At 39.8% G+C, this 24,834-nt stretch overlaps 1 protein-coding gene across 1 annotated transcript in view; it reads right to left on the reverse strand.

Moving 5' to 3' along the window:
- The window catches only part of DIAPH2 (diaphanous related formin 2), a 659,108-nt gene that overhangs the window by 97,551 nt on the left and 536,723 nt on the right, over nucleotides 1–24,834 (reverse strand). Inside the window, 1 exon segment of the mRNA XM_072430145.1 lies at nucleotides 15,780–15,875. Coding sequence (XP_072286246.1) covers nucleotides 15,780–15,875 — 96 coding nt within the window.

The raw sequence follows: 24,834 nt of genomic DNA on the forward strand, positions 1-24,834 counted from the left end.
GTTTGAGGGGATCTAAATAAAGGGGGGTATAGAAGTCCAAATGCGGTTTATAATCCTCAAATAATGCAGTCACTACATTGTTTTTATTCTTTTACATTCACTTTGTGATGTTGCCAATAACAAACTTCCTTTTGTAGACTGGCAACGTTCACTTCTATATCTATGAAGAAAATGTGGCATTGCCACCCTCCAATAGGGCCGCAGAACCCTATTTTGTTATCTTAATTTTAATGAGGCGTACTCTGTAGTCTTCAGGTAATCAGAAACAACCAGCCCATCTTTAGCTGGGTCACAAGGTACGGATATAACAAATGGCTTCCAACGTTCTATACATCAGCCCAAAATGAAACCCATAGGAACAGTTCATTGCTAGAGTTTGAATTTCTTCTTCTTGGATTAGATCTGAGCATTTGCCAATGTTTGCAATAGATGACAGCAAACACCCAGTCACACATCTTATAAAAATATCAACGCCATCAGCTGCGGCTTCCACCAAAACATCTGTAGCGGCAATGTAAACAGACAAAAGCTGCACATGTAACAATACCGCGAGTGGGGGTTGGGGGGTGAGGGACACAATATTTTATTCTCCGCCTAATAGCTTTGCAGCTGGCCGAAGTACTCATTGTAAACCGCCATCATTTTATATTTCCGGATTCTTTGATATAGAAAGAAAAAGGTTTGATGTTAAACAAAACAGACAATTTTACAGAGTGCTTATTACAATAGCTGTTTTCTCAGCACGGCGATAAACAAAGACCTTCGCTCTTTATGATTAGAAAATCTTCATTGGAAGACAAACACCTGCAGTTGTAGGATTTGTGTTTTGTATGGATTTGGGTTTTTTTCAGGATGTGATGAAAACTTCTAATAGCACAATCACACATTAGATGGATGGCCGATAAAACAGAAAGTGGCTTTCGCAAGGGAAGTGAGACTATGGGGGTCCTAGCTCTGTACAATAAATCTGAAGATAAAAAGATTGCTCACATATATATATATAAAAAGTTGTGCTTGAAAAAAAAGCTTTCTATTTTTGTCTGTACAGTCATGAAGGTCTACTGGAACACAAAGGTGTTAGGATAGACAGAGCATCTCCATTTGGGGTGATCCTACTATGCAGTGGTTAGTAGCTACCAAAAGTGGTCCAAGGAAGGATAACCAGCGACAGGGCAGGTCTAATCAAGTGTACCTGGTATGCAAGTGGTTAGTAACTTCCAAAAGTGGTTCACAAAAAGACAACCAGAGACACGGCATCCTGGATTCATTGACGTGTTTATTGGAATAATTGGTCCTTCTGATCCAAACCCATGCAGACCTAACTGGAGTACAAATTAGTAAGAAAATGTAAAGGTGGCCATGGGTGAAAGGTGTTAGGACACACAAATACAGTATGGAACTGCAGACCAATCAGAGTGCCACCACCTAAAGTGACCACAATGGGCAATGACCCTCAAAACTGAAATATGGAGCAGTGGAAGAAGGTAGCCAGGTCAGATGAATTGTTTTTTAGATCATATTGGCAGCCAGGTGCATGTGTGTAGCATCTACAGGCCAGAAAAAACACTGACTGACTGCTATGAATGTTTGGGTGACCGATACCTCAAGACACCTTCAGAGGTCATGTGGACAAAGAGTCCAGTAGCCCTGGCTTCTTAGATCCCACTATAATTCCTGTCCACTATGGAGTTTTGGGTGTTCCCGTCCACATTTGTTTTTCTGCTCCTCCTGTTATATTAAAATATAGATCTGCAGTGATACTGGAAGCCCTTTGTCATGGCCTCAAAAGGTCTACAGGCCAAAAACTTTAATTCTCAAGTGATGCTACTTGAGTAAGGAGCAGTGTGATCTCTTCATTAATGTGTTGATGCTCATCACTGATGATGAAAGGTACAGACGTATGTACAACCAAGGTAGGGGTGGTGGCCATGATATTTAACTATGGAAAAGTGAAGTCATCCACCTTGATATGCAGAGGTGTCTGGATCTCACACTAACTAAACAGAAGTGCTAAAAGATGAAAACTCCTTAAGGAATTACATCAGGGGCTTTATAGAATCAAAGAGTCTGAGATTTCAATTGGAGCTCTGCTATGCTGTCTCCATGGTTAACCCATAGTGCTTTGCGAGTCCTTTGTCATGCATTAGAAATGTGTAAATTTATATATATATATATATATATATATACACACATCATTTAGATAAAACAGATACAAGCGCATATTTTAGTATATAGATCGACTTATATTTATAGAATATTCTATTAGGTATATGGATAAAACACAATTTTTCTTTTAACTATTTTAACATTTTTACAGCTTTGTATTTAACTTATCTGAAGTTCGGCTTTGGTTTGATTTTTTTTACCTAACAACTTCCATGCACAAGATCTGCTTTAAGCAGGTTGTGCACAACATCAGTATGCGCAGGCTGCAGCGTCGATGGATTCTCTAGAAAAAGAACATTGTAATTGGCAGTGATGTTGTCGCTGTCTCACCATTATCTCCCTCCCTCACATATAAAATAACACGATGTAATCTTTAATTTAGACTCCCCTTCCACCCCTCCCGGCCCAGAATGACCATAACGGACAAGACACAGCCTCTAAGTGCACTTCTCCATCTTATCAGCCATTAATTAGTCTGGGACTGGATTACTGGTGTCACTCTAATAGGACCAGTCAAGTGGAAACTCCCACTGACCAAAATATGCAGCGCCTGAGGAGCTCTGACAGCATGACACTCCTTACAGATGTATATTTGGCTCCAGCTTATTCAAATGTGGAGGAAAACATTCACTTCTTGATTACATCTGTTGTGTGTTTGATGCATTTAACCTGCCAAAACTGCAGCAGTAGAAAATGTTTACGGCCACTTTTAAAAATTTGCAATATACAACATTTTTCTTCTTTACCAGCCTTTCTTACCTTTCTAACATGAAATTTCATTGGAATAACTTTCAGGCCTTCAGGGAACCCCTGCTATAAATACTAAATCCACAGATACATTACCATTGTGGTCAATAGGAAGAATGCCTACATTGCTGGCCATTGGGAAGAATATCACTCTTACAGATAGCCAAAGATCATTGGTGCCACTTAGTCAGGTCAAGAGTCACAAACTACTCATTGCTCAAGGGACCCCTAGCAACCTCTAGAGGAACCCTAGGAATGATCAGAACTCTGGTTGAGAAACATTGTTGGGTTGCATGGAATCCTGGGGTTCCTACAGCCGAGAAGTTGCCGATGGACTTTTTGTTGGATGATGCCTGCCTGGTGTTGGGTTCAACTTCACTGAGCAGATCCAGTGACAGGATGCAAAGGGCCTTTTTAGCTGCCTGTAAAAGTGGAAATATGAACCAAGCCTTGGGTAACTCAATGACCGCCAATTGAAATGTCTTTTCACTAGTCCCTAGTTACTATTTAGAGGGGTTTCCTAAAGGTTCCTCTATGGTAAAAATCCTAAGATACGCTGCGTTAAAAAAAAAAAGTTTGACTTTGCCACTGGTCAGAAAATGAATGAAAATCATCCAATGAGATCAACTCTTCCAAGAACGGTCTAAATGCTGTTTTTTCTTACGTCCCCTTGAGGAACAGAAAAATCTGGAGTGAAGGAATATTCCCCCATGGAAAAGAAAACAAAGTTGTCACCCTTTCCTATTCTATTAAGATAATGTGTTGGCTGTGGAAATACTTTAAATATTTAGGGAGTAAAACTCCCATTGCATTGACTCACAAGATTCATTTCCACCATCTTCCCTAGTGGGGCCCAACACTTCATTTTTATTGCTTTAATTACGAAAAAGAAAAACTAAATCAAATAAAACCCAGATGCAATAAAAACAGATTATCTGACAAATGCGTCCGTCTGACTGCCTGGGGACCATTTTTAAAGGTAATTTTTTTTTTGTGGACTTGATTCCCCAACTTTATTTGTACACCTTTATAAATAGACTTTCTTTATATAGCCCCCCTTTCTTACTGTTTATCAATAAAAGCAGAGACATGAGTCTTGTAATAACGCTTTGGCAGAGTGAGCGAGGCAAATTTATTATCTTCGATCTTGACTTTATCTCTTGCTATTAGATTTGGGATGGCTCTCAAGTGCTCTGATGATATGAGTAAATCACTCATTAGGCCGCGTGACTCCGCTGTTATATGCAGCCGCTTCTCAGATGGAGAACCGAGATATGGCAGCCACAAAGCCAAAGAATTAAGAAAAAAAAAAGAACAAACAGAGTGGGGTCGGCGGGGTCATATGGTACATTACTTGTGTTGAGTTGGGCATTATTGGCACCTTCCGCAAGACCGGAAAGTTGAGGACTGCGATGGAAAAGGTAATATTGCATGTCCACCATGTAGGTCTGATGAGGGAGTGGGCCAATAATCAAGTGTTCATGTCCATTTAGATAAAATCAACCATTTTTATTTTATTCAAAGAAATTGCAGAGAGCTTATTGTTGATGGGTAGTTCTATGGATTTAACCAATCATCTCTCAATAGAAGAATAATAGAGACAGTTTATGAAGAATTCTCATATTTAAGGTGAACCTGTGCAGGGGTTGTGATACTAACCTAAGTTTTTAGCATATTCTAAACAGGAATAAGAAATATAACACCATTTAAGCAGGCATTGTATCACCTCTGTATCTATGAATATTGTGAATATATTCATTTTTAAAGTCTGTAACACAGGAAATCATAGAAATCTTAGTATTGTATCAGATTTTGGCAGGTTAGAAAGTTTGTAATAACATGCAACAAATACAATTAAAATGAAGATATTTGAGAATTACTTTAAAATAAAAGTAGCTTAAGAGGTCAGGGACGAGTCCTTTCCCTAGTTCTGCGTGTTGATAAATATTTGTTTATTAAAAAATATTCTTGCCTTCCATTCTCCTGATCCTACTACAGGATTTGGCTCCTTGGCAAATTTGCATTCCACCTATTTCTGGTTCTGTTGGATGCTTGTTCTCTGTTACATATTGTGTCTATATTTGCTGGTCCCAGGTCACTAATGGGCCTTCGCGGCCAGAGAGATTTTGAGCAATGGATTTATTTTAAAGGAGATCTACATGATTTATCTATGGGAAGTTTTTCAGAAACCTGAACTGCAAAAATTGTGCCCGCAGCACAGCAGTATTGTAAGCTCACTGCATCAGGGCTGTGTCTTTTCTTCTTTCTCTCCCTGCTAATCATTGAATTCCTAAGAGATTTTTGGGGCCAGCATTCACATCTTATTCTATTCCAACAAATGTAGGACAAGAGAAGAAACTGCTCCCCCATATTCCAAGAACAGCTATACGTTGTCTGATTATCAATTATGGTATGAACATTTTGATGACTTAAAAGTTTAGGTCTCTTTGGCTTTCCTACATTGCCCTACTACAAATATGTGTGAAGTTGTGCATGCACCTCATTGAAAAACTTCACCCAATAGTGGTGGTCCATTGGATTGGGATCTGGTGAGTATTGAGGTCATATGACTTCAGTGACCTCATTGTCAAGTTCAAGAAACCAGTTTCAGATGATTTGGGCTTTGTGACATGGTGCACTATGTTGCTGGAAAAAAGCCATCAGAAGATGGGGGCGCTGAAGTAATAAAGGCATGGATATGGAACACATTAATACTGAGGTTGTCTGGGGCATTTAAACGATGCCCAGATTTTAGTAAGGAGCACAAAGTGTTCCAAAAAGTACCCACACACACCAGTACACTACCAGCTTGAACCATTGATACATGGCATGATGGATCCATGTTTTCACTTTGATGATGCCAAATTCCAAACCTACCATCTCAATGTTGCAGCAGAATTTGAAACTCATTAGACCAGGCAATGTTTTTCCATTCTTCTGTTGTCTAATTTAGGTTAGCATGTAAAAACTGTATCCGAAGGTTCCTGTTCTTTGCTGACAGGAGTGGTACCAAGTGTGGTTTTTGCTGCTGCTCATCTGCTTCAAGGTTGGACATGCTGTGCATTCAGAGATGATGTTCTGCAGACCTTTGGTTCAACCAATCTGGCCCTTCTCTTCTGACATCTGGCATCAACTTATTTTAGCCCTGAGGTCTACCACTCACTGAACAGTTTGCCTTTTTGGACCATTCTATGAAAGCCCTAGAGATAGTTTTGCATTAAGATGCCAGCAGATCATCAATTTCTGAAATATTCAGACCAGCCCACCTGGTACGAACAACCATCCAAATCACCAGTCTTCCCCATTTTAAAACTCAGTTTGAATTTTTGCAGATTGTCTTAACATGTCTACCTTTCTAAAACGTATTGCTGCATTGTGATTGGCTAATGATAAATTTGCCTGGACAAGCATAATGAACAGATGTGTATCTATTTTATTCCCTAGGAGACTTTCTGTTACTGCAATACAATGTAAGGACCAAGACCCTGATGGACAAAGACTCTGATTTTTTGTCTTGAAAATTCTATCTCTATTACAGAGAAGGGCCCATTTTCCAAAGAAGGGTCTGATTTCATTTTGCCGCAATATGGTGAACAACATTTTAGCCACCATCAAGTGGCTTGTGTGACACGTAATCCAGCTGAAATAAATTGCTGCAAAGGAAGATAACTCAGTAAAGAACAGACGCACTCGCAAAGCAAATCTTCATTTTCCCAGCCTGGACGAAGCAGAGAAAACGTATCATTCCCCTGCAGTCATTAAGGAAAAAGGACAAAATATAATGCAGTAGCTATATATCTGAAGTAGGACACTTCAAAAAGGGCACGGGCTATTACAGGCTTCTGAAAATATTACGTATAATTCCATCCGCCAAGATTTTGCAGATTTAGCTTAATGGTTGGAGCGAATGGTGGGGGGGAATAAAACAGATAAGGCAGCAAAAGAAATTTGCTTAAACTAATATTAAAAAGACATTTTTTTTAAGAAGTAGCTGCTTTAATTATATCCCGAGGCTGGATCTAAAGGTCATGGCTAATTAGCAATGTTGGCACCCGACTTATGCTACCTATGGATGGATGTCACTTAACTGGTGACCTTTTTGTATTGCAACAATGTTAGTGTTGTAGTATGGAAGCAAAAAACTAATGCGACTTAAAAAAAAAAACAAAAAAACATAAAAACAATAAAAAACACTCATAAAGCAAAACGCCTAATTGCTTATTTTTTCCGCGTTCATGTTTAACAGCCAATTTAGAAAAGAGGGAAGGGAGAGGATTCATTTTAAAGGTACAAAATACAGAGCCAGAACCTTGTTACTAGTAATTGATGTACATTACGGCAGTGATAAAAGCGTAATACACGGAGAATCGTCCAAGAAGGTGTCATTTTTGGAAAATGAAAGTGGAAATCCTGCATATCAATGGCTCTGTATAATGTGATGGATTTGTGCTGCTCCGATGGCGAGAGCGTTTAATACAACAGATTTTCTTACAGACGGTGGAAAGTGGAAAACAATTAAAGTTACTGAAAATGAAATATGTCTTAGTTCGGCCCCGTTTGATGTTTTATTCATTCAAGCGGATTTGGCTTTCTCGGTCACACATAGTGAGCAAAGGATGGGAGAGTAAACAGAGAACAAAAAAAAAAAAATAATACTAAAACACAAAGCTACACTATGCTGTTAGGAAGTACATATTCAAGGTTAATATTGGAATGTCTATATGCTCGTGTTACCATTGTTGTTCAATGGGAACATATTGGTTCATTTTGGCCTCCATTGGACAACATTCTGTCTGGTGGTATCTTCTTCTTGCTCCCCAAACTCTACCCGGTACAAGGTAATGATTCTATGCACTAACCTTGTAATGGCCAACAAACCTGAAACATCTGTTTGTTCTGTACAGAACATCTGGATGTACAATTGGCCAAGAAGCATGAGAGGTTGATTTTCACGCCTTTTTTTAGGGAATTTGTGATGGAAAATTGACACTTAGATCACTTGACTCAATTGACACTAGAACTGAATCCCTTTTTTGAAATAGAGACAGTATATAGCAAGTCAGCCCAATGAGATGTGAAAGCTATTGGCTAAGCTTAAGGCTAAAAATAATGATCCTTATATTTGTACTAAGGCCTTGTAAATTTTAGAAACTTCTGGATAGGCAACCATTGTCTAAATACAAGAGCCACGGGTATTCTTACTTGAGTCTTGGAGTACTTTGAGTCTTTCTTCCAAATATGTGAAAAAATCCAGCATGAAGCTTTGGCTTTGTGCAGCAGCTTCCTGTATTTGAGACCGGTCATTGATGTCTCCTTGTACAGGGTGACTCGTCTTGTATCCGGCCCGTAGCTTTCGCAGGAAGCTTGAGTGGGTGGGCCTGCTTGGCATCTCCGATATGCAACTCCCTGATGATTAAGATTCTATTTTTTTTTATTTTTCTTTACAAAAAACTGGGAATGACATTTTGTGTGGACAAAGTGGATTCACACCCTTTGTACCTGCAGAAAATTACTTTTTTTTTTTGTACTGTTTTAGGAAAGCTTTATTTGTGTTTTACTTTTTTTGTTTCATTTGGCCAACAACTTCTCAGCATTAAAAATAGATATTTGGTTATGTGAATATTTGGTTTCCCAAAGATCTGCATAATATAGCAATCTTTGAGCAGCCAAGGTTAGCGGGTGCTAAGACGATGGCCAAATGCAGCCATTAAAGTAGACAAATGCCCCAACAAATAGAATTTACTTCCCAATGGCCAGCAATGTAAGAGGAATTCTTCCCATTGACCCCCACACCAATGTACTGGAAGCTGTGGATATAGTAGCTAATTTGGGTTTTCCCAAGTTTCCCAGAAGCCCTGAAAGTTTTTCAATCCTCAATGGTTCCTCCATGTTAAAAAGGAAAATAAACATCACATTGAACCTAAAATCTGTTTTGCCCTTGTGAAAATGTTACCTCTTGCCAAATGCTTCAAGTTGCCTTCCCTGTTCATATTGCTGTAACTTGGTCCAATCACAGCCCAAGTATCCACCCTGTGTGTCCAAGCCCCAACAATCCAAACGCTTTCTTTCACCAGTGAATCTTTCTGCTCAGTGCTGTCATTGAGATATCAGACTACTATTTAATTATGTACACAACCCAGATGTTATCATGCAGAACTTGTGGTATTGCGACTCCCATGTTGCAGTAAACTGTGTTGGATGTTGCGGCTATAAAAATGCTAATTGCAATGATAAAGCTGCCACAGAAAATAAGGTCAGGAAAATGTTCCCTCTTTCTTTTTTTATGACTTTTCGGCTCCTTCCGCGCCCAGAGACTCTTCCGGACTTGGAGACTTTGACTGGTTACATGTCATCCATCGAACAACATAATTAGGTCACAAAGCAATTAAGTTCATTCTGCACCCCCGTTGTGTATTACTGCGGTATGAAACTGGGGAAATCAATGTCTATAGACTTTCAGCCACTGCTAAAAAAAAATCTTTTTTAACATTTTCAAGGGGTTGTGTAAGACGGAATACATTGTAATAATTTGTGATCATATCTGATAGAGTCAAAAATGTCAAGATTGAAGATTGAAACGTAGGAGCATTGATAGATTGATATATATTGTCTATGTATTGTCCTAACATAGAGCTCGGTATGGTAGGACGTCATCAATAAACTTTTAGTATTGGACTCCTTCTCGTTTACTATTGGCTGCCCTCACACATAAATAGAAAGGAAGAAGAAAGACTGGGTTTACGCTGGCAAAAGTCAAATTTGTATTTGGCTTAGTAATATGAATGCCAAAAAGTAGGTGAGTATACAATACAAAAAGTACAAATCCACAGTAAGTACATATGTTAAAACAGGTTTTCCCCAAGAAACTAGCGAGGGAAAATGCGTGTTGTGCTAGACATAAGCCACCTAAATATAGGTACTAAAGGAATCAGGATGGTAATCGTCTCAACCCCGACGCTTTTCGCCGGTAGGCTTCTTCAGGGGATGGATAGACCATTAATGCGACAGTGAGTTAATAAGCAATCTTTGTAGAGCTTACTGAGTAGTAGAATGGTTTGTTTAGGGGTAAAGAAAGATCCCCTAGGACGGAAAAGACTTCATCATAAGTTCCCAAAGAAATATGGGGAGGAAGCGGTTAATATTAGTAGTATCAGCGATTAAATATTCATAGGAACCACAGGATATTTATCCTACTCTCCACATTCTTTTGGCTGGCCTGGGTGTCTATTCTCAGTATAGAATTCCTTTAACTAACTCCCTTTTCTTATTACCATCAATATATTAAAATTATATACATTTCTGCATATAACTAGAGACAACAAGCATTCTCTACACTGCCCAGCTTCCATTTCATGTGTCAATAATAGGTGCCTACTAATAAGTATAATCCTCACCTATGGAGATAATAGGATGCATCTTGCAATGTTAATTCCACTTGCATACTATTGACCTTTGCTACCCACTTCGTGTCCATTGCCAATGACAAAGTTTTTTTTTTTCTCCAAAATTATCTTCCCCCTGCCTTAGCAATACTTGTTTGAATGCCACCACGCCACGGTCTTCTAAAACACTGTTGTCAGTCGTTGGTGGCATTTGTCAGTGGCAGATATCTACTACCAAGCTGTATTCTATGCAGGGCAAAGCAACGGGTTGATGCGTACATTTATTCCCCCTTGGGGAGAAGTGAAGAAGTCAATCTGTGTAAGGCTAAAATATAGTGCCTTGCCGCCATATGGCCGCACATTGGCCTGGTGATTACAGAAAAGAGGAGTCACATGGACCCCATACCTAGATATACTGCCTATGTTACTTTTTCTAGACAGGGTAGGGGGAAATAAAATGAATTCAACAAGTGAATATAATGAAGGGAGTGATCCTGATCCTTTACCATGCACATTTTTACTTTAAATTTCAAAATGACTTGTACCTGTGCTAAAATTCCAAACCAGTCTGGCAGTGGGAGTGGTGACACAGAAAAGGAGAGAGAGTGGAAAACTACAATAAGTCATCCATTTAATCTCCACCGTACTTCTACTGGAGACTCCTGAATATGTGTAAATGATTTGTGTAGGGGCGCACTGGAGGAGGTGTATGGGGGCCGGAAATAAGCCAGCATGACTGCATACAAAGCTAGTTCCAAAATAACATTATTCTATACATTCCACATAGAGGAACATCATTGCTTGAATTCGAACACCAATTATGAGCCAATCCAACATGAGTACCTAACCTCTTAAATGCTCTTTTGGCTGAATAGACATAAATTTCCACAGAGACACTCCAACCTTTTATGAAAAGCCTTCTCCGAAGAATGGAGGCTCAACAGAAAACAGAAAGCCAACTTCATATAAATGCTCGTGGGTTGGGATGTTCAACAAGCTCATTTAGGTATAATTGTAACAATGGAATGGATGTAAATATATATATATATGGCCATTACAAATACTTAAGAAGTGAATGTATTTGGCAGGAGTTCTGCTTTAACTGTTTAGATTTTTCCAGTGCTGAAAACAGCAGATAACCTTTCCAAATACTGCCTATCCTTTTTCATGCCTCCCAGAAAGTAATGTCATTATTTGGCTACCCAGACTGTATGATATAATAAAACCAAATATTAAAAAAAAGAAAAGGTCATCAAAAAATGCATTAATTTGAGCTCCCTTTTGTTCAGCTGGTAATTTGGAAGCAAAGTCATTTCTTGTTTTTTGCTGTCCTAAGTGGTTATTGAAGTTTGCGGCTTCTTCGGTGGTTGAGAAAACTTTTTAAGTGGCCGTTTTTCTTTGCATACACGTTAAGCAAAATGGCCCTGTTAAAGTGCCCGGCAGTAATGAGGCAGTTCGGGTTGGTAGAAGCCGTAGTTCAGCTCTGACAGGGTGCACCGTCGCTCATTTCTGCTTAACATCTTCAACCTGACCTTTTCCAGCAGCGATATGTAAATTTGTAGGTAACTAATGAGAACAACACGCACCCAATCAAAACCTTTTTTTAATTTTTAATTGAATGTAGAGATTTCTAAATAATATAGTTTTGTTGGTAAAGCTTGGTAGACAGATATAGTGCCACGTTTTAGAATAAAGGCACCCAGAATTATCTTGTGTCTTTGCCCACCCCAATTGGGTTTCTGCCAGTTTGAAATTGAAGATGAGCCACCTACCATGGGTGCATGCAGCTTGCAGTTGTGGCAGATCGTGGTGCACCTTTGTCCAAAGGATTGGTCTTGGAACTTTTGGACCACACCCATGGCCACATGCAAAGCCAGGCACACAGAATCAGTTTGCTGCCAACCACATGGGTATGAAAGAGCCCCTAGAGAAGAAAAGTTGTATCTGTGCCCACTACAAACAGCTATGTAATGTAAGAATTCTGTGTTTACATATACTCTTTTTGTACAGAAGTTTCCAACCCAACTACAGGATCTGAATGGCTGATTGGATTAGTATACACTTTTGGGTACTTTGGTTATAGAGCCCCATCGACTCCAATGCCGCATACCTCATTTGGGGAACATGGAACTCTTTACTTTTAAAGCCCAACTAAAAAGAAATCAGAATGACCAGTCCTTTCCCCTCTGATTGCCTTTTTTTAGGAAGGTCGGTACATCGGCAGAATATTCAGCCAGCATTATTCAGCCCACTTTTTATGAGCCCAAACTATCTTGGACTTGCCCTAGCCCGTGAATAGACAGTGAAAGGTGAAGCAGCTGTAGGATGAGCCAATCTATCTGTCACTCTGCTCTTTTGCTATCAGGATGCTTCATGTAACACATCAACTGGTTAGCTCCTTGTGTTGCTTTGCTCCAGCCCTGTTTTGCATGGACTGCATAAACATCTGATCTCTGATTAACATCTCTGATTAACTATTTAGGAAAAAAAAGTAATTGACATGAATAGCTTAGAGTTCGGTCTTTTTAAATCCAAGGCAATGACTTGTTTGACAACACAAATTACATTAAAACCGGTATAGGTAGTCCCTGGGTAAAGGACATCCGACATACGGACGCCTCCTAGATTCGAACAGGGCTTCCCTGCTCGCCCCTGTGCAGAACGCAGGCTTGAAGGGAGCGGTTTTCATGACTTGCAGAAGAAGTCTTTTGCTAAATAATGCAGATGAGTGATCTTAAGGCCTGAGCTGTTCTGCAGCCTCTTGTAACTCTTTAATGACCAGGACAAGTTGTTTTTTTTTTGCATATCAAAGCACACCTCGCTCAACAAGTTAATAAATGTGTAGGCTCCATAAATAATTTTTTTTTGCTCTGTTTGTGATTAATTCGCAATGAGTGCCTAATAATATGTTGAGACAAACATCTGTCCTAATTGCATTTATTACAATAATGTACCTGTCCCGATTTACAAACAAATTCAACTTAAGAACAAACCTACAGTCCCTATCTCCTTCGTAACCCGGGGTAATTTAGTCTACCAATCAACAATCAGAGAAGGCAATAATGATTTGAAAACAGTGTTATTATATGAAGAATACATATTAAAAAAAGATATTCATCTCCTTTAAGAGTGGTGATTACATTTGCATGCTAACCGCCGTAATGTATTACCGTCTCGCTCTCACCCTGCCTTGTCATCTATGTGTCTATAAGACATACGTCATATTACAATACCTGTGAGAGATGGCTGTGGACTCCACATTATTTATACCATCTTACGTACCGCCAGGGGACTCCTTTACATTAGCTGTACTACAACTGCTTAACAATGCAGATTGCAGGATGGCGTATGGCGCAGCAATCACACTGCGGGATGAGTGGAAACATTGTAACTCAATGATAGATTGCAGACCCTGCATAATCACATCATATATAAGTTTTCCTTTAATTGTGAGGCCATTAAGAATATCTTTCACAAAAAGAGAGCGAGTGACTGATGGATTTCACTCATGGAAAACCGCAAGCTCATAATTCATACATCATGCACGACATCTCGGCTGAAAACCACTGTCTGTCACATGCTGTTTTCTGGATGTTTTGTGGCTACGGCCAATGAGCCCAAAGATTGGTCATGGTTTTAGTAAAATAAATACACAGAACCCAAGAAATTATAAATAGTAAATCCAGCCACACATGTTTTATCTTTAGCAAAATTAGTCCAAGGAAGCACTGGATTAAATTTGAACCTCAATGGATCATCAAATGCTTCATTCCCATGGATCCTACATCTGCTTATTGTTACAGAAAAATAGGTCATTTGCCAATGTCCAAACTGCCCGAGGAGCACCTGGGACAGCCTGGAAAACCTATGACATCATGAGCTAAATAAAATCTGATGTGTACATTCACATGTTCCATCTGTCTTGTGTTCCCACCTACCTGGGGCTTCCACATTGTCCTATCAAACTTCCCAGAAGGTGCTTGAATAGACGTAGGTTTGCTACATCATCATAGGGTTGTAGGATGATGTGTATATCCACATTGCTCTTCCTGCCCCATCTACTTTGGGCTTCCACATTGTTCCATCAAACTATATAACAGACGCTCATATAGACTAATAGGTCTACAAACTGATCCATGTTCTGCCTGGTCATCAGACAGCAAGGTTCTATATGAGCCTCCTGTTTAATGTATCATTAATATCACTGAATTCAACAAACCCCCGCTACAAATAAAGAAGAATGAAAATGTGAATGCAAATGTAATTTATGCAGTTCAGTACTTAAAGATGTTCCATCAACTTGCCTTGTGCCTTTTAAGCTTACTACTCTATACTAATATTTGCAGTCTACTCTTCTGTTCCTTTTTCTGTGGTTTCCTTTTTTGCAGTGTTGGGGTCTAACAGCCAATCTTTAGGCCCCAGAACTGTCACAAAACTGTCAATGCTCCCTCTATACTTTGGCACAAAATGACATTGGGTATTTTTTTGAATGGCATCCACAGAAGCAGTTGGTGAGCACTGCACTTGGTTGGGGCGGGCTTTAAAAAGAAATTCAGAATGGCTCTAGAGCAACTGCTTAATGATAATAAAAGGGCACTTGTCTGAAACTGGGGAATGTTAGAGCCAGAGGCCAGGTGGCTTAGGTGGACAGGCTGTGTACAGCCGCCATGCCGGGAGAGCCCAGGAGGTCTCCCAAAGCTAAGGTTTGCAGGATCAACAGCTGTGGAGCCAGGATGCTAAATTTTGTTTTCTTTCCTGCCATACTGTGGGCAAGAGTAAGGTAGATGATATCAACTACCCTCCAAATTTGGCATCACATATTATATTTTTCTACACTTTGTAATGGCTGGAAACATTGAGTGAAGTTGGGAATTAGGGTGGATATATTTGACCATTTTATTGTCCAAGTATTACAAGGCTTTAACTCACCAGCAACCATTCAATACCAAAATAGAGATTCCAGGTGGTGCCAGCCCTTTGGTAAAAGTATCATCAACCTGTCACATTGCTGAACACCGGGAACTGCTGCTAGCCTGGTTGCTTTCCAAAATATTGAACTGCATTCAGTGTGCGCAGAGCAGGAAATTTGAGTCAGAACATATCCATATAAGATTTACAATTGACCAACCAGTAATCCTGGAAGGAGAGCTCAGTAATTGGAGCCACATTTTTCTCATGACAGGTTTCCTTTAAATAACATCCAAGCATCTAGTCAACAAACTCATCAGAGAGAAAAAAAAAGGAAAGAAATAAAAGCGGGCATTTTGCATTTAAATGTAGCATTAAGAAGGAGCAAACAACTGCGACAGGGCTTTTAATATTTCACAGCACAGAGCGCCGTCAACAAGCAGCGTTGTGTGATGGCGCACGGGCAACCCGCTGGGTCCCTCACACACAAGACAAGAGAGGCAAAGCTCAACCTAACTGCTAAACGACATTCAGGAGGAATCACGCACAAAGGCGCATCAGGAGGGCCTCACTCACCGTTTGCTTTCGGAGTCCGCTTCCTGCGATCCCTGAAGGCCGCGCCTGACTGCAGGGCTTCCAGCAAGCTATCCATCACGCCTGTCTCGTCGCCCTCTGTGAAGGGAGAAAGAAAGACAATGCAAAATTATTCTCAGTGCAATTAAACTTGGACAATAAAAGGCGTGCATCAACAGTCGCATTTTCATAAGACAATCGAATTAAATGCATACATCAAGTTTTAGCGTTAGGAGCGCTGTCACTCTGGGTAGGCCGCGCTCCAACTCGGTTTTATGAGACACCATTGAACAAGATTCACTACTTGCCCCGACTGTTTCCACCATTCGATAAAAAAGGGGCCTCGTCTCTTGTATAATTTACAACCTGTCGGAATTTAATATAAATACGGCTAATAAGTCGGCGTTGATGCGCTCTTAACGTCCCTTCCAGTAGCCCCCCGACCAAGACGTTGATGGCCTAATTTAATGAAATCAATCCTCGGCTGTTCACATGGTGAAGTTTATTTCCGCTGGGCTCTCGTAAATACTGCAAATATATCAGCTTCTATTGCAACTATTTAATATCCTGAAATGTCATGTAACAGGCAGGGGGTGTTTTTTAAGACCATCAAAACTATCCCTCTGCTTTTTCTTTTTAAAGCTTCTAAAAATAAAACAGGGCTCTGTTATTGCCCATCAGAAATTTTAATAATCGTGATCTGCTGACAGCTGATAGACTGCGGCTACAGGCAGCTGTATGCCAAGTTCATGAAGAGTGGAAAAAAAAAAGATGAGAATCACTGAGGAACTATATGGTATTTGGAGAAGAGTTAGCTCCCGAGATGCAGTGCGAGTTTTCAATGCAAAATTGGCAAAGGGAGTTGGCTATTTCTATTGCAAAGAGAAATGGTTGTTAGGGAGTGCTCCATTCTGGTTTTTCTAGGCAGGGGTGGAAAGCAGTGGACTTCTTTTGGGCTGATCAATGGGTGTCAGGGGGATATGCCAAGTGGTTATTGTTATTGACCATTAAAATGCAGTTTATTTGGCTTTCCCCCAAAACTGGCCTTAGACATGACTGTGAACTTTGTAAAGGGCTACGTAATAAGCTGGCACTATGCAAATACATGAAAATAATAACCTAGTAGTGTACCTATTGACCATTGTATGGCCTTCTTTAAAGCTGTGAATAGACCCTCAATTATGGGCACTGTACAGGAATAGACAGCTCATGTGTTCCATTCTATGGAGAAGGAAGGGGAAGGGTAACCAGGAGGTGCCTCACTGTAGGGACTACAGTTATCCTCATTAATGCTCAGTTGTTTGGCGATCTGTTATTGATGATCATCTTTTATATTGACACAATATATTTTGAAATCAGAAAAGTTTTAAAGGCAAAGAAGCCAAAAAAAAAAAAAAGATATATACCGGTAAATGAACAGATTTTGCAGCAATATTTTTCTTTTTGCAAATGGTAAACATTAGCTAAACAACATATCAGTCAGTGGTGCACTGTCCATCCATATTTGGTTAATTCACCGTTATTTCTCCATTTGGTGGCACCATGTTGCCATTTGCACAGGTTACTGAAGATTAAACCAAGATGCTAGTCTCAGACTAAAGTAAGGGGGCAAGGTGCCAATGAGGTGGGCAAAAGTGCAAAGGACATGCTGATAAGCGATGGCAAAATGATAGAGATTAATAAGTCACTAACTTCATTCACTTAAATGAGAGAAAGGAACCTATAAAGCATACTGAACAGTGACGCCAGAATTGCCTTGCACATACATACTATGGTATGTATGTGCAAGGCAATTCTGCCGTCACTGTTTTCTACATACGTCCCAGACGAGGGAGTTAGGGAAGGATAGCTGCCAATGTGGCATGGTCTTTGGAGATGGAAATGAGCAATAAGCTGCAAATGTCAGATCCAAGTCAAAATTTGCATGTCAGTAACTTCACCATTCAAATTACTTGGGACTGTAATATTTTACAGAAGGAATTACACCAAGGAACCAGGAAATAGAATGGATTATGATGGGACCACCAAGGAACTATTGCGCCTCCTTGGGCAATAGTTCATGTAACAGTTTTCCTACTATACCAACAAGTACAGTAAACCTTGGGGTCCGGCATGGAATTTAATTTAACTTATACCCATAGGTAAGCATTTCTGGGGAGCTATTCTATTGTCTATATACAAATATTCATGAAGTTTAAAGTCAAATTTGAACCCTGGGAACCTGTTTAATCTAGCAAAGGATTTGTACTATTGCCCATTGAGTCTTGAGATTTAGGTTCTGTCACACAGCACAGCTCTCTCTGGCAGAATAGTGGACGTGATTTTTTCTGGTGCAGTTCAGTATGCTTTATAGGTTCCTTTCTCTCATTTAAGTGAATGAAGTTAGTGACTTATTAATCTCTATCATTTTGCCATCGCTTATCAGCATGTCCTTTGCACTTTTGCCCACCTCATTGGCACCTTGCCCCCTTACTTTAGTCTGAGACTGCTATATAAGGACTCTTAAGAGCCCAATGGCAATTGGGTCCCTATACTTCTTGCATTTAGAAAAGAAAAGTGATTCTCTATTGATTATTCCAGAATGGCTTTAATTTGTGTCTTCAATATCTACCTGGAGTTCATCTTTAATAATGGAAAAAAATGTCATCAAAGTTCTATGGCAAAACATGCACTTTCTTTCCCATTCTTTTATTTGCACTTTACGAGGCAAAATTGCCGGCGGCTTGAGCCGTCCTTTATGTCCCCACACCTTGAGATCAATTATAACAAATGTAAGATGGCTACACAGAAGCTATATAGCCTGACATTAATGGACTCCAGTCTTTTACCGCGAAGCCGTAAATGCAATTTAGAAAAAAGCTTCAAAACTGTCATCTCGAAGCAATGCCGACGCCTTCAATTCCATCTTGTAAGTTCCTTGCTGAGGTATTGTTAGTGTACAATCAGATATTGGTGAACAAAGCGGATCAGGGAAAAAAAAGGAAAAAGAAAAAAAATCTGTCTGCAATTGCTGAATGTGGGATTATTACTCCAGACATCTTGAAAAATGAGCTCAGTTTGTCTTTCCAAATTGGTCTATAGTCCACCACTGACTCTCGCCATATGAGGGATGAAAAGGTAAAAATTCTGAACAAAGTGCCTGGTGCTTAGGAGTACTTCATGTTCTCTTTTAAAGCTGAACTCGGGGATATGACATATTGTCTAAATACAAGAACCATGTGTATTGTTATTGGCGTGCCTTGTGAATTTCTCCCAGATCTGTCAATAGCCCACTGTAAAACTTTGGCTCCATGCAGGACCTTCCTTATATAAAGTCCAGTCACTGCTGCGATTTCCCCTGCAGGATCTGGTCTCCTCCCTGTTCCATGTAGTTTTCTGTAGGCACCCCCTGTAGCGGATGGGCCCCGCTGGTCTCCTCCAACAACTCACAGTGATGCCACCACTCCTTTTATAAGCTATATCTGGGCATACAAAGGTATTTAGTGCATGAAAATTGGATTCATATCCTTTGTGGCTATTTTTTGTGCCCAGAATGTAGCTGTGAATGATCTAAAAACATCCCTAGTGCACCAATGTGTTCAGATAAAGTTGGTTTTCTCAAAAGCAGCTATGGCCTCTGTAGAAAAGCCTGTTTCCTGAAAGCAGCTGCAACTTGGGATGGGGATGGGGTATAAAACTTTTTTTTCATCCACCAAGTGGTGATTTGTAGAAGGGGCCAAATAGTGTAAGAGGATCTTCCATTTCAGTGGAGAAGTGATATTGTGGTCTGTGGTTGCTACCCCAACCTTCTAGATCAGGGTTTTCTCAACCACGGGTCCTCCAGAGGTTGTTAAGGGTTCTATGAGCCATGAACAATTTGTACCTCTCAGGTCAGTATAAGTGACACCAATGATCTTTAAGAATGACATTCTTCCCAATGGCCAGCAATAACAAAAGACATTCTTCCCACTGACCACCACACTAATGTACTGTGAGCTGGGGATATAGTAATTATGGAAGGGGTTCCCTGAGTACCTGAAGTTATTTCAAGGGTTCCCCCATGTTAAAAAGGTTGTGAAACTCTGCTCTAGATGAACTGCAGAGTGATGATACTTACAAATTAGGGGTCTTATTATCAAAGGTCACAAGTGTCTTGGCCACTGTGTAGGGCAATAGGGTCAACTTTTTTGCCCCACGTGATCAACAAATTTCCGAGGGGTCTTCAGGCACTCTTCAATGAGAAATTTATTATCTAAAGGTAGTGTCCTACCAATTTTATTTTTAAATATCCGTAATCTAGTGGTGGGGAGTTTTAATTTAGCAGTTTATAGTATCAAAGGACCTTGTGCTGCAATCACACATAAAGCAACCAGGGCTGAATTTTCCTTACCTGTGCTAACTCCACCTACTAGCATAGTCCCACGAATACCTGTTGAACCTACCAGTGAATTCTAATGCAGCTTTGGTTGGAAAGACTTCACCAACACTCTACTGAATGATTAGCAACAAAACTAAGTCAACTATTACAACTATGTAACACTTGTCATGTTGCTCCCACCTGAGCTCACCTGATAAAAAGATCAGAGATTGCCAATAGTCATTCAGACTTTTGGTCAAAATCAAATGTGAAAGGTCATATTTTGAAATTGTTTGTGTAATTGTGATTGTTTTATCAAAAATTCTATTTGTGGGCTCCAGGCTACAACCTATATAAGGAAGACTATCCCATATAGAATACATTTAAAATGTATGTACATCGCTCTGCTTGGGAGTCTCCATAAACAGAGGAAGTATTTCATGATTAGAGAATTTCACACCCTACAGAGATGTCATATGCTCAGAGGAAGGACATATATGATCACATATGTTTCTCATTTTCAACTGCAAAAGAGTAAATGAATTCCCTGCAGATTCCGGTTGACAGTCACAGCTCTCCACAACTGGCAGCACACGCTGATCACAGGTTAGAAAACTCAAATTCATAAATAGGAAAGAACTATAAAAAACAGGGCTGGTGAATAAAAAGCAAAAAAAAAAAAAGGAAAAATATAGCTACAAAAGTATAAAGGCCAGCACCCTTGCTTTTGAAGGACTGGGTCCCCGGTCCAAAAGACAGGACGTCTGTATGGGGTTTGTATGTTTTTTGCTGTGTTTGTGTGGGTTTTCCCCCCTCATTCAAAAAACTGGTGGGATACAAACAAGTCATTTTTTTTAAACACTCGGGTACAAAAGGCGCATTTCAGGTTCCAGGATAAGCATACACATCGCTTGTACCTGAGAGTTTTCAATTTGTATAACTAACCTTAACCTTGTGCAATATTTATAACACTCAAAACCAACTTTACCGCCTACTAAAAAAATAAAAAGAGGTAGCAGGGGGTATACGTCCTTTTTGGACCCAATTTACACATCCTAGTGGGTTAATTTTCTTCCCCCAAAATTATGTTCTCTTAGGCCCAGCCTCAATTATTTCTTGCCCAGTTCAAACAGTTGCTATCATACAGATTCCATGGGAAGGAGCACCGGTCTCCATGCAGCATGCTGCATTGGTATTGAAGCAACACACAGCATTCTATCATACTGAATACATTATGGTAATGCATTCCTGACATGGGTCACATCTGCAGCATGTTGAAGCACATATTATGTGGCAAATGAACCCTACGCAGTCAGCCTTACATTGTAAATAAACATGGATGCCCCCAAATTCGTATAAACTGATAAACTTAACATGAAAACAAGCCTTGTAAATATTCCCAAACATGAATGTGAAGCCAATGACAAGCCGACCGACTTCTAAAACAACAAACAAAAAACTATTAAGAAAGGATGATGAACTCCCTTTAACTCCAGCAGGGGAAAAGAATTCTAAAATGACGGCTTGTGGCTATTTTTTCTTTACAGCTCCGAGCACATTCTGCTTATACACACATAATGTATTTGTCGAGCCAAGCTTCTACAATGTAGAAAAGCAATTTATTTTAGCATAGCCCATGTACTGCTAAATTAACCTTGATGAATGTGCTGGGAAGGTGGAACCGGTGTCATCATGAAATAGAGGAAGATCGAGAATCTGTTTATTCAACATGTTTTCATCCACAATCCTTCAAAATAGTCACCGTCATCCTTCGGCTTGCCTGGGCTGGCTTTGACACACTTGGATGGGGTTAGCCTGACGTCTGCTACCCAGAGACAGTGGAGGGCCTTTTTATTTTAGGCTGTAGTATGTGCTGGGGGCTGTCAATTAGATTTTAGTTTCCAAACAGTATCATCTACTAATTCCAACTGCAGAGGGGGTTGTAAAATAAATAAATTAAAAAACTTAATAGCTTTGTCACCCTGCAGGATTAAACATTCACGTGTTTCCGTGCAATGTACTCCATTGGTGCAGGATTCTGCATTCACCCTACATAAATAAGCTTTACTGAAAGCACCAAAAATAACACAGCCCTGTAGATTAAATAGGTGTTGCAGATTAGAGCAAACGACCCTGACCAACAGAGCTTACAATCCAAGAAGTGGGTAGGAGTAGTATACCAGTGTTTTTCAACCTTTTTTGAGCCACGGCACATTTTTTACATTAAAAAAATCCTGCGGCACACCACAAATCAAAAGTGTTACAAAATTACACTTTGTAGCTAATTCTCGCCTCTAAAAATAAACAAGGCGCTTGAGCTACCTACTGCCACCCACTGACATGGAAGAGTATTACATTACTCTGCCAGTCACTACAGCACAGGCACTCGACAATGATAATTGGATAATTTTCCACGGTACACCTGAAGATCTCTCACGGCACACTAGTGTGCCACGGAACAGTGGTTGAAAATCACTGTAGTATACAATAGGAGGGGATATGGACTGGTGGCTAGTTAATGATGGAGGCAGATGAGGATGGGTAGGCAAGACTGAAAAGATGGGACTTAAGGACAGATATAAATGTGTGGAAAAGAAGGAGCAAGCTGCATAGAGGGAGGACGAACATTTCAAAGAGTGGGGGAAGCCCTAGAGAAGTCTTGGAGCGATGCATGAGAAGAGGTTATAAGTGAGCAAGTCATTAGAGGTGTACCTTTGTTCATAACGCACATTTACCACTGCCATACGTTCAAACTCACTAAATCTTTGCTGTGCCCACAGAACCAGGTTGGATAAAGGTTGACCCCATAGTATGCCGAAATTCCAACCTTATCTTTATACTATTAAAGGCCAATAGCTATATTATTCAGTATTAGGATGGATTTGTATAATTTTTCATACTGTATAAAAAAAGTAAAACTAATAGGATAAATTTTAAATATAATAAAAATTATAGGATCTCAATTTTTGTACATATATTTAGTGAAAATAATAAAAAATATTGCAGAATCCATTTATTAGACTGAAACACACGAGGTCCTTTTTTTCTGACGTTTTCTGTTTTTTCTGCTCTGAAGGTAAAGTACTGTCCACAATTTTTTAAAAGTTTGACCAGTGATGGTAAAATGAAAACTTAGGATTTTGAAAGCCAGAGAACTGTGTAATTTTCCAAAACGGAAATCCCTTTACAGGCAATCGGATTCTGAACCAAGCTCCAAAACTTTGAGCAGCAAATCTTGTGCATAGTGGTTGGGAAGCTTTGGACATTCCTGCCTGATGCGTCTAAAAATTGAGATCTCTGGGGAAATAAGGAAAATCAGAAAAAGCTTCTGGTAGCCTTAGAACCCACCAAAAGCCCGCCAGGAATACCGAGACACAAGAGTGGATCATGGTGGCACTGGCAGTCAAGCTATGGAACTTCGGGCATCATCAGAAGCAGATGTAAGACAGAATTAGCCCCATTCAGGAGATGTAACTACCAAAATAACATCAAATTCAGAAATGTTTTACTCCATTGCCAGAAAGATCACACATGGAAGAGGAGCAGGAGAAGTGCAATGTCAGAGGAAATACAACTCTTCTTTCAAACTCAATAGATAAAGTTTATGGTGTCCATATGTTTCTCACTGCCAGGGGCACGTTCACACATTTCACTTTTATCTCCTGTGCAGATTCATCCTTCTTTTTTGAGTAGACCACAACTAAACATAAAGCTCACCTTCATGCAATGGAAAGCAAGCCCTTAACATAAAAACATATTCAATGAATATATAAGCTGATCTGATGTTTGGGGCTGACAAAGAACGTTTGCCAAGTTTTGTTGTTCTCAACGCAAACACAACTTTTCATTTCTTTTATGGTTACATTACAAAGGGAGAAGTGAGCCATTTTCATAAATGCTACTTGTATTGTGCGTTGCTTCCTTTCCATGCCAATTTTTAACATGTGCTGTAGATTGTATTACAAAAATGCCGGATGATTTCTAGAAGCACAGAATATAACTGGGTATTAAAGTTTTAAAGTAAAGACAACAGAGACTGATCCAGGGAACATCGGGAAGGATTTTTTCCTCTGTTAAAGAAAATTGAACCAGGGTTTATAAGGTTTTTTTTTGGGGGGAGGGAGAGAGAGGGGGGAGGGACAAAGAGAGAGAGGGAGAGAGAAAGAGAGAGAGGGAGAGGGAGAGAGAAAGAGAGGGAGAGAGAGGTGGGGATCATTTTGGCTTTGGGCCTTATAGACTATTCCCATTCTGAGAACAGGTCCTCTTGCCTTCACCCAGAACCTACCCAGCTATCCTACTGCACACTGACAAAAGCAATCTGAGAGAATAATAAAAGTGTAGCATTTTCCAGGAAATCAAGTCAAGGTCATCCTATTTTGCAGTGTAGGGATATCTTATTGTGCCTTAAAGAAAGATTTAAAAAATAAGTAAGTGGCAGCATCAAATGTATCTGAAAAAGCAGCAAGGTCAGGTCGAGTTGATGGAAACACCTTCTGAGTGATGCAGAACATAGAGATGATGGTGCAAGGGAGATGTTTGCAATGTGAGACTGACAAGCAGAGATTTGGAAAAGTCTGTGTGTGCACAATGCCTAGTTAACTTAGATCAATGCAGGCCTGGGGGTAAGATTAACCCTTCCACCACTAAAAGACAGAAAAATGACCCAACCTATGTTCTAGAAAAAAAATATTGTTGTTTTCCAGCATCAAGCCATCATCTTGT

The sequence above is a fragment of the Pyxicephalus adspersus genome, chromosome Z, assembly GCF_032062135.1.
Source record: "Pyxicephalus adspersus chromosome Z, UCB_Pads_2.0, whole genome shotgun sequence".
NCBI lineage: Eukaryota > Metazoa > Chordata > Amphibia > Anura > Pyxicephalidae > Pyxicephalus > Pyxicephalus adspersus.